Source organism: Hyla sarda, chromosome 3, assembly GCF_029499605.1.
Source record: "Hyla sarda isolate aHylSar1 chromosome 3, aHylSar1.hap1, whole genome shotgun sequence".
In the NCBI taxonomy this organism is placed as follows: Eukaryota; Metazoa; Chordata; class Amphibia; order Anura; family Hylidae; genus Hyla; species Hyla sarda.
In genome coordinates this window covers 283,812,132-283,826,533 of record NC_079191.1, presented here as the reverse complement: position 1 = coordinate 283,826,533, position 14,402 = coordinate 283,812,132, and the positions used below count along the sequence as shown (strand labels likewise).

Here is a 14,402-nt window from a genome sequence, read left to right as displayed (position 1 = left end):
GGAAATTCCACCATATACACAGTGCAGCAGAATCCCATTTAATTTAATGGGGCTCTGCTGCTCCAGAAATTCTGTGCAGAATTTCAATGCAGAATTCCGCACAGAGATTCAGAGGTGTGAACTGACCTGCTGCTTGTCGTTTCAATACCCTATCTACTTAAATTATATTTTATTAATGTATAAATATACAAGATTTATCAAAACCTGTGCAGGTAAAAAGTGGTGCAGTTGCCCATAGCAACCTACCAGCTTTCCTTTTTAAAAAGGTCTCTGAAAATATTAAAGACACAATCTGATTGTTTTCTATGGGCAACTAGACCTTTTTTTTTCCATCTTAGGGTAGGTACACAGTACGGAATTTCCAAGCAGAATTCCATTTTGAAGTTATGCTTGGAAATTCCGGTGCAGTAGAGCCCCATTGCTGGCAATAAGAATCCGATGCACAGTGCACACTAAGGAATTTTAGCAGTGGATATTCCGCCACTGAAATTCCACCGCCAGCAATCCAGCAATGTCCGTGCACTCCTAAATCAGTCGACGCTGGCTGCACTTGGAAGCCCTGGATGGAATTTTTACTTTTGGAGCTTTCTAAGTGTGAACTTGGTCTTTTAGTATCATCTTGCACAGCACTGTACAGAAATTGTCATCACTAACATTAGCTTCTTTCCCCAATTGCATTCACAATCTAAATTAACCTATCAGTATGATTTTGAGTGTGGGAGGAAACTGAAGAGCTCAGAGGAATCCACAAACACAAGAAGAACATACAAACTTCATGCATATGTTGCCCTTGGTTAGAACCCTTGTGCTGCAACAGTGCTAGCCACTGAGCCAACATGCTCTATCCCTGAGAGATAGAGATGGCTTCTTTTTTCATGAACAAAAAGCATGAAAACTTTTTCGGTTCACAACCCCAATTCAACTTTTGCGTCCCTAAGCCATCAGTGCTGCTCCCCACTTACATATAGCACTAGTATATTATATGGGGGTGGTGGTAGTAGTATGGTCTACAATAGCTCAAAAAAACACACCAGAAGAAATAGGGAACAAGATAAGGAATAAAGAAGTGCAATCCCTAACCCTTATATAGTAAAGTTATAGTAACTCCCTATAAGTAATGCTGGTACGTAGGTAGTGAACTCCTAACACAATTACAAAATACCAAAGAACAAATATGGAGTCACTTCAAAAAATATTATTCAAAAGGTATATGTTTATTGAATCACAATTATATTTAAAAAAAAACATAGAAGAAAGGAGAAATACAGACATTACAAAAAAGACACCATATCCAGGACTTACACATACATTATAAATAGTAAGGATGGCAGTATAAACATGAATCAGTACTTAGATCAATAAGGAAATACAGGAAATCAGGAAAACTTATATTTGTAACAACTGGTATATGTTGCAAACGTAGCTGCTAACTAAATATTTCCTACTCATACCCTGGCCCTGATCACAGTGGATAACAATACTGTATAAAGATATCAGATCATACTGACCAAACAAAGTGCAAGTTCTGGGAATAAACTCTGGAGGCCTGGATTGCGCCACTCCAAATTCTACCCTCGGTTTACGCTATTTTGACTGGTTACAGAAGGCTAAGATCTGTACTAAGCTATATGCAAGTGTTACCTACAATTTAATCCTCAGCCAAAAAGGAGACAAATGAAATGCAATGTAACACTTGGTGTAGACACTTTGAGTATTTAGTTGTGCCACAGCAGGCTCAATAAATCCCTTGAGATCTTCGAAGAGCTCATCCAAGATATATTCCATTACCTTCTTTATGTCTGTATGGTGGTGTACTTTAATGAAAGCCTCGCATTCTTTACTAATCTTATCTCCCATCAGGATTGCGTGTGTAGTATGGTCCTTCAACATATCCTGGAGAATTGATTGTTTGGAGAAATGCCTTGTTGAGTAGACTTATTGTCCCTTTATACACTGTAAAAAAATATTGGTCCGGTTAACGTAAAAAATTTGGCAACTATTTGATTAACTTAATTTGTTTGGCTAATTACATAGTTACATAGTTAGTACGGTCGAAAAAAGACATATGTCCATCAAGTTCAACCAGGGAATTAAGGGGTAGGGGTGTGGCGCGATATTGGGGAAGGGATGAGATTTTATATTTCTTCATAAGCATTAATCTTATTTTGTTCCAGGAATGTATCTAATCCTGTTTTAAAGCTGTTAATTGTTCCTGCTGTGACCAGTTCCTGAGGTAGACCGTTCCATAAATTCACAGTCCTCACGGTAAAGAAGGCGTGTCGCCCCTTGAGACTAAACTTTTTTTTCTCCAGACGGAGGGAGTGCCCCCTCGTCCTTTGGGGGGGTTTAACCTGGAACAGTTTTTCTCCATATTTTTTGTATGGGCCATTAATATACTTATATACGTTTATCATATCCCCCCTTAAACGTCTCTTCTCAAGACTAAACAATTGTAACTCCTTTAATCGCTCCTCATAGCTAAGATGTTCCATGCCCCATATTAGTTTAGTCGCGCGTCTCTGCACCCTTTCCAACTCCGCAGTGTCCCTTTTATGGACAGGTGACCAAAACTGAACAGCATATTCCAGGTGAGGCCGTACCAATGCTTTATAAAGGGGGAGTATTATGTCCCTGTCCCTTGAGTCCATGCCTCTTTTGATACATGACAATATCCTGCCGGCTTTGGAAGCAGCAGCCTGACATTGCATGCTATTCTGTAGTCTGTGATCTACAAGTACACCCAGATCCTTCTCTACCAGTGACTCTGCCAGTTTAATCCCCCCTAAGACATACGATGCATGCAGGTTATTAGTACCCAGATGCATAACTTTACATTTATCCACATTGAACCTCATTTGCCAAGTGGATGCCCAGACACTTAGTCTATCCAAGTCATCTTGTAACTTATGCACATCCTCTATAGACTGTACCGTGCTACAAAGCTTGGTGTCATCTGCAAAGATAGAAACAGAGCTGTTAATACCATCCTCTATATCATTGATAAATAAATTAAACAACAGCGGTCCCAGTACTGAACCTTGGGGTACACCACTAATAACCGGGGACCAATCAGAGTACGAATCATTGACCACCACTCTCTGGGTACGATCCATGAGCCAGTGTTCAATCCAGTTACAAACTAAAATTTCCAAACCCAAAGACCTTAACTTACCTGTCAGACGTCTATGAGGGACAGTATCAAATGCTTTAGCAAAATCCAGAAACACTATATCCACAGCCATTCCTCTGTCAAGGCTTCTACTCACCTCTTCATAAAAGCAAATTAGATTGGTTTGACAACTTCTATCCTTAGTAAACCCATGCTGGCTATCACTTATAATACAATTATCCCCTATGTATTCCTCTATGTAATCCCTTATGAGTCCTTCAAACAATTTACCCACAATGCACGTTAAACTTACCGGTCTATAGTTTCCTGGGGAAGACCTAGAGCCCTTTTTGAAGATTGGCACCACATTCGCCTTGCGCCAGTCCCTTGGCACAATACCAGACACCAGAGAATCTCTAAATATCATGAACAGGGGTACAGATATTACTGAACTTACCTCTCTAAGAACTCTTGGGTGTAGTCCATCCGGTCCTGGGGATTTGCTTACATTTATATCACTTAACTTACCTTGTACCATCTCTACATTAAGCCAGTTCAGTACATTACATGATGTGTTACCAGCACTGACCTGGCCAATGTCAGCTCCTTCTTCCATAGTGTATACAGAACTAAAGAACCCATTCAGTAGCTCCGCCTTCTCTTGATCGCCTGTGACAACCTCCCCATTATCATTATTAAGGGGTCCTACATGCTCTGTCCTTGGTTTTTTTGCATTTATATATCTAAAAAAATATTTAGGATTAGTTTTGCTTTCTTTGGCCACCTGTCTCTCATTTTGATTTTTTGCTGTTTTTATTACATTTTTACAGATTTTATTAAGCTCCTTGTACTGTTTAAATGTTATCGCTGACCCATCAGATTTGTATTTTTTGAAGGCTATTTTTTTGTTGTTTATTGCTCTTTTAACCTCATTTGTCAGCCATGTAGGATTTAGTTTCAATCGTTTATATTTGTTCCCCTTTGGTATATATTTAGCTGTATAGTTATTTAGAGTTAATTTAAAGATGTCCCATTTACCTTCTGTATCAGTATTTGAGAACACCTCCCCCCAGTCTATGTCCTGTAGTGCAGCCCTCAGCCCAGGGAAGTTTGCCTTTTTAAAGTTATATGTTTTTGCCTTCCCCGCCTGTCTTTGTTTTCTACATTTTAAGTCAAAAGTAACTATATTGTGGTCGCTATTACCAAGGTTTTCCCGCACAGTTACATTACCAACCAGCTCTGCGTTGTTGGAAATGATCAGATCCAACAAGGCATCACTTCTTGTTGGGTCCTCCACAAACTGGCCCATAAAATTATCCTGCAATAAATTTAGGAATTGTCGCCCCTTTGTAGTTTTAGCCAACCCCGGACCCCAATCTATATCTGGATAGTTAAAATCTCCCATTATTACCACTGTACCTGCCCGGGCGGCCCTCTCTATTTGTTTATGAAGCCGAACTTCTATCTCTTCAGTGATATTAGGGGGTCTGTAGATTACCCCAAATATTATTTTTTCAGTATTTCCCTCCTTTTGTAATTCTACCCACAATGATTCCACATCCTCAGAATCATCACACACTATGGCATCGTTCACACTGACTTTCATACCACTTCTTACATACAGACAAACTCCACCACCTTTCCTGTTCATTCTATCCTTGCGAAACAATGTAAACCCCTGCAGATTGACAGCCCAGTCATGCGAGGAGTCCAGCCATGTCTCAGTGACCCCAACTATATCAATATGTTCCTCCAGTATCAAGGCCTCAAGCTCCCCCATTTTATTTGCTAGGCTTCTGGCATTTGTGAACATACACTTTACATTTCCATCCTTTATGTTATTGGGGTTAATGGGATTCAAGGGTGTAAGTTTTATTTTCCTATGAAGCCTATTCCTATTAACTATTCTAACCCCTCCCTCCGCTCCACCCCCAGGTACATTTATAATTCCCACCTCTCTATCTACACTATCTTCCCCCTCTTTGCTGTAGGTTCCCTCCCCCCAAGTCCCTAGTTTAAACACTCCTCCACCCTTCTAGCCATCTTCTCCCCAAGCAAAGCTGCACCCTCCCCATTGAGGTGCAGCCCGTCCCTACGGTAGAGCCGGTAACCGACAGCGAAGTCAGCCCAGTTCTCCATGAACCCAAACCCTTCCTTCCTACACCAGCTTCTGAGCCACTTGTTTACCTCCCTGATCTCCCGCTGCCTCTCTGGTGCGGCTCGTGGTACTGGTAGTATTTCAGAAAAGACTACCTTGGAGGTCCTTGCCTTAAGCTTGCGGCCTAAGTCCCTGAAATCATTTTTAAGGACACTCCACCTACCTCTTACTTTGTCATTGGTGCCAATATGTACCATGACTGCTGGGTCCTCTCCAGCCCCGCCCAACAACCTGTCAACCCGATCCGCGATGTGCCGAACTCGTGCGCCAGGCAGACAGCACACTGTTCGGCGATCCCGGTCTTTGTGACAGATTGCCCTGTCTGTCCCCCTAATAATTGAGTCCCCCACCACTAGTACCTGTCTGGCCTGCCCTGTACTCCTCCCTCCCTCCTTACTGGAGCAGACACCCCCCTGGCGGTCAGAGGCGGTATCCTGCTGCAGTTCTGCTAGCTCTGTAATGGCATCCCCCTCATCTGCCAAGCGGGCAAACTTGTTGGGGTGTGCCAGTTCAGGACTAGCCTCCCTGACACTTTTTCCCCTACCCCTCTTTCTAACTGTAACCCAGCTAACTGCCTGACTGTCCTGCAACTCCGTCCCACTGTCCTCCCCCACCTCTACTCCCGAGAGTGCCTGCTCAGTGAGCAGGAGACTCCTCTCCATGTTGTTAATGCTTCTCATTGTTGCCAGTCGCCCCTCTAGATGCAGGATCTGGGCTTCCAAACGGACAACTAGCACACATCTCGCACAACAATATGCACCCTCAAACTGTTGTTCAAGGATTGCATACATTGAACAGGATGTACATTGGACTGCATTTTCCAACATGGAGGCCATCTAATTATGGGGATTTCACAAAAAAACAGACAGTCAAAATGACACTTAAAATTTTTTGTAGACCTTGTGGGTTCAAAAATGAAAACTCACAGCGATCTCAACCTCCTGCTTTCAAACTCCAGTTTTTGAAACTCCTCTTTCACGCCCCCTCTTACACAGCAACACTCAAAAAGAGCAAGCTCTCAATAAGAGTCCCAAGCTAAGATTTATACACCTGTGCCCAATCTACTCCTCCTCCCCCTAGAGGTGGAACAGAGAAAAAAAAAAAAAAAAAAAAAAATGAAAAAGGGTGTTTAAACTCTAACAGTTATCCCACTATGTGCAAAAGAGAAAAACTTACCCAAAATAAGAATGTGGGCTATAGGCAGTCGCACCCACTCCACAGATTCACTCCGCACAACAGATAATCACAGTTTTTGAAACTCCTCTTTCACGCCCCCTCTTACACAGCAACACTCAAAAGAGACTTAGTAAATTTGCAGACCATAGTTTTAAGACAAGAATACTAAACCAACTAGATAGATTTGATGTTTTCAACATGTAGTTTTAAGTTAAATCAACTCATTTTATTTAATTTGTAGACCAAAGTGGGTCAAAGGGGTAAGGTTTCTGCTTGAGAAGAGCACCATAACTGTGTGGAAATTGATAATCCTTTAGCACTCCACTGGGAATTCTGGGATATGCATGCTGTTCAATCATGTATTAAGAATACTCAACCAACTTTATTACACTATATATTTTTTCAACATGTTGTTTTAAGTAATTATTTTCAATTTGCAAACCATAGTGTCATAGAGAACCTTTAGGCAACCTTCCAAAAATCAGATTACATTGTCATTAACTAGCTTAGAGTAGCCTGATCACATACCTTTTTACAGTTCCTAATATGTGTTTCCATTCCTGACATATGCAGATTTATAGTTTGTCTGGCAATTCAGTGAATCAGTCAGATGGATGTGAGCTCTGGAGTGAATATCAGGTGATGGGTGGAATTAAACAGTCAGGGCATACGGATTAGGCAGACAGACCTTTCATTGTACAACATTTACACCCCTGACTCTATAGTATAAACTCACCCGTCACCTGATCTTCACTCCCATTTTTAAACTCATGTTGACAAACCCACCAGAATAATTTTTTGCATGTAGGGATATAATCTGACTAAGGCCTTCAAATTATTCCAGGCAAGCTATCCACACTCTTAAAGGGAATATTTTAGCTGTATATGATGGCCAAAGTTGCAGACACCATTGGATATCTGTTAGGTTATAAAAGCAAAATGCACCTTACTTATAAATTCTCATTCAAGGAGGTAGGACTGAGCTGCCTAAATGCCACAACTCATTGCTGGCTCTTACTTCAAGCCCTTCCTTAATTGATGTTCTTTTTTTCATATTATAAATGGTATATAGTAGAACAATGGCTCCATGGCAGGTTTTGTGTTTGCAGCGTTTAGACAAATTAGCATTTCACAAAAATTTAGTTTTCTTTTCTGTTCTGTGATCTTATTGCATTTTACATAAATGGAACAATAAAGAAGCAGAAATACAGTAAATGCATCCAAATTCATCTAAGGCAAAAAATATGAAAAGTGTGGAGTGGTCAATTTCAAGCTACTCTATTCCATGTGCCCGGCTGGTCTGCTTATCAATTATTTTAAAATAGTTATGAATTGAACATGGAAAACATTACCTTTTAATGGATGATAAACAAGAGAAACAAGGCCAGGAAAATGGAGGACCTTTTGGCAAATGTGTTTGGATCTGAACAGGCTATAGGCGGTCATTTTCTAACAAAATCTTTTTAATATGTGATCTTTTTGTCTTTTATTTTCATATTGAAGCTTCAAATACCCAAGCATCACCACCAGGACTGCAGTGCTTATCTGGGAATGGAGAGTCCTACACAGGAAACATTGCTATAACTGTATCTGGAAAAACATGTCAGTCCTGGAGTTCTCAGGAACCCCATGGTCACGCCAGAACACCAGATAACTATCCCTGCAAGTAAGAGTTAATATGTCTTAGTGTAGCACTATAAATGCAAAAAAATAAGGGAAATGATATCATAACTATTATGATTATTAAGAGGCTCATGCATAATGGGCCAATTTTTTGGCTAATAGGGTACAGCAAAAAGCTTGTAAAAGAGGATAACTACATCCTGATAGGCCTGTAAAGTGTTGAGCATTGCTGCAAGAAATTACTATTCCTTATTACCTGGGCCTCTTCTGCTCCAATTGCCACTTTCTGAAATAGGCCCAATCATTGTCTCGTATAAGGCTGTAGTGCACTTTGAGGCACTCTATGTCCCGTGAAGCAGGTAGTGGGGAATGCGGAGTATCGGAAGGGTTCTGATTAGAGATGAGCGAACTTACAGTAAATTCGATTCTTCACGAACTTCTCGGCTAGGCAGTTGATGACTTTTCCTGCGTAAATTAGTTCGGCCTTCAGGTGCTCCGGTGGGCTGGAAAAGGTGGATACATTCCTAGGAAAGAGTCTCCTAGGACTGTATCCACCTTTACCAGCACACCGGAGCACCGGAAAGCTGAACTAATTTATGCAGGAAAAGTCATCAACTGCCGAGCCGAGAAGTTCGTGACGAATCGAATTTACTGTAAGTTTGTTCATCTCTAGTTCTGATCTGGGGTTCAAATAATTTATTTTTTTTTTTACTTCAGCCTGAGATGATTCATTTTGGTATTATACTGTCTGTTTCATTTTCGAAGTATACAATAAATCCTTTTAAGTAATTAAAAAAGTGTGGGACATGTCGCGGCCCATCCACAAGCCTATTAACTTATTGATACTAATTAATACAGGGTTTAAGTCAGATTGCAACATGTTATGAACTTATGCAGGGTGGTATTTGCAGCTCATGCTGCCATAAGCACTAGGACTGAATATATCCACAGAAACATAGAAACATAGAATGCGCCGGCAGATAAGAACCATTTGGCCCATCTAGTCTGCCCAATAATCTGAATACTATGAATAGTCCCTGGCCCTATCTTATATGAAGGATAGCCTTATGCTTATCCCACTCCTTCACTGTATTTGCAGCTACCACTTCTGCAGGAAGGCTATTCCATGCATCCACTACTCTCTCAGTAAAGTAATACTTCCTGATATTACTTTTAAACCTTTGCCCCTCTAATTTAAAACTATGTCCTCTTGTGGTAGTTTTTCTTCTTTTAAATATGCTCTCCTCCTTTACCATGTTGATTCCCTTTATGTATTTAAAAGTCTCTATCATATCCCCTCTGTCTCTTCTTTTTTCCAAGCTATACATGTTAAGGTCCTTTAACCTTTCCTGGTAAGTTTTATCCTGCAATCCATGTACTAGTTTAGTAGCTCTTCTTTGAACTCTCTCTAGAGTATCTATATCATTCTGGAGATTGTACTGCGCACAATACTCCAATTGAGGTCTCACGAGTGTTCTGTACAGCGGCATGAGCACTTCTCTCTTTCTACTGCTTATACTGCTCCCTATACATCCAAGCATTCTGCTAGCGTTTCCTGCTGCTCTATTACATTGTCTTCCTACCTTTAAGTCTTCTGAAATAATTACTCCTAAATCCCTTTCCTCAGATACTGAGGTAAGGGCTGTGTCAAATAATCTATATTCTGCCTGAGGGTTTTTACGCCCCAGGTGCATTATCTTGCACTTATCCACATTAAATTTCAGTTGCCAGAGTTCTGACCATTCTTCTAGTTTGCCTAAATCCTTTTCCATTTGGCGGATCCCTCCAGGAACATCAACCCTGTTACATATCTTTGTGTCATCAGCAAAAAGACATACCTTACCATCGAGACCTTCTGTAATATCGCTAATGAAGATATTAAACAATATTGGTCCCAGTACAGATCCCTGAGGTATCCCACTGGTGACAAGACCTTGCTCTGAATATTCTCCATTGACTACAACCCTCTGTTGTCTGTTACTCAGCCACTGCCTATTCCACTCAACAATATTGGAGTCCAAGCTTAATGAATGTAGTTTATTGATAAGTCTTCTATTTGGGACAGTGTCAAAAGCCTTACTAAAATCTAGATATGCGATGTCTACTGCCCCTCCGCCATCTATTATTTTAGTCACCCAGTCAAAAAAATCAATAAGATTTGTTTGACATGATCTCCCTGAAGTAAACCCATGTTGTTTTTCATCTTGCAATCCATGGGATTTTAGAGGTTCCACAATCCATTAATTTCCCCACTATTGATGTCAGACTTACTGGCCTATAGTTGCTTGATTCCTCCTTACTAGTGTTGAGCGGCATAGGCCATATTCGAATTCGCGAATATTCGCGAATATATGGCCGAATATTCGTCATATATTCGCGAATATTCGCATATTCGTAATATTCTCGTTTGATTTTCGCATATGCGAACATTCGCGTATGCGAAAATTAACATATGCGAAAATTAACATATTAAAAATTAGCATTCGTACAAATTCGCATATGCGAAAATTAGCATATGCTAATTTTCGCATATGCGAATTTCCGCCCGACAGTCTCACACAGTAGTATTAGAGCCTTCTTTACACCACACAAGCTGGAAGCAGAGAGGGGTGATCACTGTGATGTGTACTGTGAAGAAAAAAAAAAAAATGAATATTCGTAATTACGAATGTATAGCGCTATATTCGCGAAATTCGCGAATTCGCGAATATGCGATATTCGCGAATAATATTCGAATTGCGAATATTCGCGAGCAACACTACTCCTTACTACCTTTCTTGTGAATGGGCACAACATTTGCTAATTTCCAATCTTCCGGGATGGCTCATGTTACCATTGATTGGTTAAATAAATCTGTTAACGGTTTTGCTAGCTCACCACTAAACTCTTTTAATAATTTTGGGTGTATCCCATCAGGCCCCTGTGATTTATTTGTCTTCACTTTAGAAAGCAAACGTAGAACCTCTTCCTCTGTAAAGACACATGCATCAAACGATTCTTTAGTTTTCCTCTCTAATGGAGGTCCTTTTCCTTCTTTTTCTTCTGTAAAAACTGAACAGAAGTATTCATTAAGGCAGTCGGCTAGCCCCTTATTCTCTTCTACATACCTTTCTTCCTTTGTTTTTAATTTAGTTATTCCTTGTTTTGATTTCCTTTTTTCATTTATATATCTGAATAATGTCTTATCCCCTTTTTTCACAGACTGAGCTAGTTTTTCTTCTGCCTGTGCTTTAGAAATTCTTATAACTTGCTTGGCCTCTTTCTGCCTAGTCTTGTAGATTTCCCTATCTTCATTGCTCTGGGTTGTTTTATAATTACTAAATGCTAGTTTTTAGTTTTTTATGATTTTGGCCACTTCTGCTGAGTACCACAGTGGTCTCTTCCTTTTTCTGCTTTTACTGACAAGTCTAGTGCAATTTTCTGTTGCCTTCAATAAAGCGTCTTTTAAGTAGTCCCATTTCTCCTGAACTCCATGTAATTTGTTCCAGTCTGATAGGGACTCATTTATGACTAATCTCATTTTTGAAAAGTCTGTTTTTCTAAAATCTAAAACTTGTGGATTTTTCCACTCTATATCCACAATGGATCCTGTGTGTGTGAATGCACTTGATGACATCAGGGATCTGCTGAAACATATAGAGGAGGGCAAGTTTCTTGTATTTTAAAGCACTAGTGTTGCTGGGCATATGTTGAGGACTGCACCCTCACTTCTATCTATACAGTGAGAGTAGTTTTGTTAGGTATTTTTCCTCTTTATTTACTAATGTTTCCCTACGTTTTTTTTTTTTTTTTTTACAACTGCTCTGTTTCCAGAGCTTAAATCCCCCACATTTTCTGTGGAAATCTTAGTAAAAATGTTGGGATCTTTTGAAAATGTGGGGGACATACCCCCTTTTCAGCGATCACACCCCCTTTTCCTCAGCAGCAAGGCCCCGTTTTCAGGTTTTCTGACTAAAATGGAGAGTTAGTCGGGTTTTTACATTTTTGGGTGCAAATTCTGGTGAACCACCCGTCAAAACAGGACGCGTTTACAATAGTTAATCAGGGCCATTGTCTCCAATGAGAATTCCACTGTCCCATTTACACAGCTGAATTTTGAAATTCCGCATTCCAGATTTCACAAAATTATAAGTTATATCTTATACATTTTTGGTGGAATTCCATTCAGAGCCGTATTAAATCTGAGCCCCACCAAGTCTGTGTTTTGAAAGCACAGAAATTCAGCTAAAATTCTGCTCAAATTACAAAAAATACGCAGTCTGCTTTTCTGACTGGAATAGCTGAAATTCCGCCTTGTGAACATAACTTTACAGTGATTCCACATGGATCAACATTATTTCATTCAGGTTAGTTACAAATATGCAGCAAGAACTACATGAGTTACATGTGGGTTTTGTTGCAGAATCACCATGGATTTCACATCTACTGTATACTAAGAACATGGTGAAATTAATCACAAATCCACAATATATTAAGAAGGTCAATTCTGCAGGTGCATTTTTTAGTGGATTAACCATAGCAGGGCAACAACAGCTCCCTTTGTCATCCATTTCTGGTGACCAGTTCACCCAACGCATTTCTGTCACCTTCTTCAGCGACGTCATCAGGGGAGTATTCAGAACATAAGGGGTTATTAAGAGATTCGCAGGGTACAATAACATGCATTCATCAGACAGTCACAATTTGCCATTTAGTGTATGTAGTACTGTCAGATACACTCTTAATCAAGAGTGTACAGTTTAATTTTAATTTGACATGTTTCTTGATTAAGAGTGTATCTGACAGTACTATATACTCTAAATGGCAAATTGTGACTGTCTGATGAATGCATGATATAAGGGTTATTGTACCCTGGGAATCTCTTAATAACCTCTTATGTTCTGAATACTCCCCTGATGATGTCACTGAAGAAGGCGACAGAAACGCGTTGGGTGAACTGGTTACCAGAAATGGATGACTAAGGGAGTGATTATTTTAGAGCGTACTAGAATGTTCATACCTATCATGGATGTGCTTTTGTGTGAACAATATAGCACTCCTAATTTGATCTATTTCATCTTAACAGCTCTTTTTCTTGCTATCTAAAACCAGTATACAAGCACTTTAAACACACATTCTTGCTTTGTAAATTTTTAAAGAAATTTAGGAATAAAATTTAAATTTTAGGCAACTCTTTCACTGGTGTTGGTCAGCTGGTGATTTAATATTTGTCTTTAAGCTAAGAGGATTCATATACCGGTCGTGTACAGGACCTTACTTGTTGTATACAATTGGTACTTGTTGTGTGCAACAGCTCCAGCAGAAGTATTTATCATTTTATACCCACAGAAGTTCTGCCCCCTCAACACTATACAAAAGGAAGGTTGCAGCAGCACTCTTGGTCAAAAAATGCAAGGCATTTAGCGAGCTTTTTGATCAAAATGTGTTCGCCATCCACCACATGTTGGTGGCCTCACTTTGGATAGGACCCTTACACACTCACTATGCCCACCTCTGCTGGGCATGTAGCCTCTGACTGGGTAAATACAGGAACCACTATTAGTTTAAAATCCTCCTGTGGAAAGGGAGGGGTGCATGGCTCAGAAGGGTTGCCCCCCTCAAATCTGATGCCCTTGGTATAGGCCCACAGTTGCCTAATGGCAAACACACAGTAAAGCCCCAGTGGATTTTTCTGTGGAAATGCTGCAGATCAGTAGAAAAATTTTGAATCACATTGGCCCACATTTATTATGCCCAACATACCAGAATGCACTTTGCTTGACAATGAGTGTAGCCTACCAGGAAAGGGGAGAGACATGAACAGAAAGGGGGTTTGGCCTAAAATATTATGCCATGTGCCCAAAAAATGCACCAAAATAATGGTGTGTTACCCTTCCTGAAGACAACTTATGGTGAACTAAAGCTCGACAGGGAAAACTTCCTGAGTCACTGATACATCTGGTACAGTTTAAAAATTAGACAGTTTTAGTAACTTTCCCTCGATGGACAAGATTTACTAAAACTCAAAATGCACCAGATTTTTTTAGTGGCTCAAGCTAAATTACAATCTGCTGCAGCTGTAGACTGTCTATTGGATTCATTCAGACCAGAATCGTGTCCTCCTTATTTGAAGCCATGACCCTTTTATACATTACTTTTGTCAGATCTGGTAAAAAAAACAAAACACCTAAAACTCATAATAATTGTGCACTAATTTATGTAAGACAGTATTTTGGTGCATATAAAATAGTAAATCTGGGCCATTCTTTTTTTTACTTTCTCATATTCTGCTGTGGTAAATTGGCAACTACAACCCTCCAACTGCCTGATACATTTAGGCTAGGTTCACATTGCGGA

General features: G+C 40.0%; 1 protein-coding gene across 1 annotated transcript in view; it reads left to right on the top strand.

The window, feature by feature from the left end:
* Positions 1 to 14,402, top strand: part of PLG (plasminogen) — a 131,044-nt gene that overhangs the window by 34,420 nt on the left and 82,222 nt on the right. Inside the window, exon 11 of the mRNA XM_056563615.1 lies at positions 7,947 to 8,109. Within this exon, the coding sequence (XP_056419590.1) occupies positions 7,947 to 8,109 (163 nt within the window). The remainder of the gene's footprint in view (positions 1 to 7,946; positions 8,110 to 14,402) is intronic.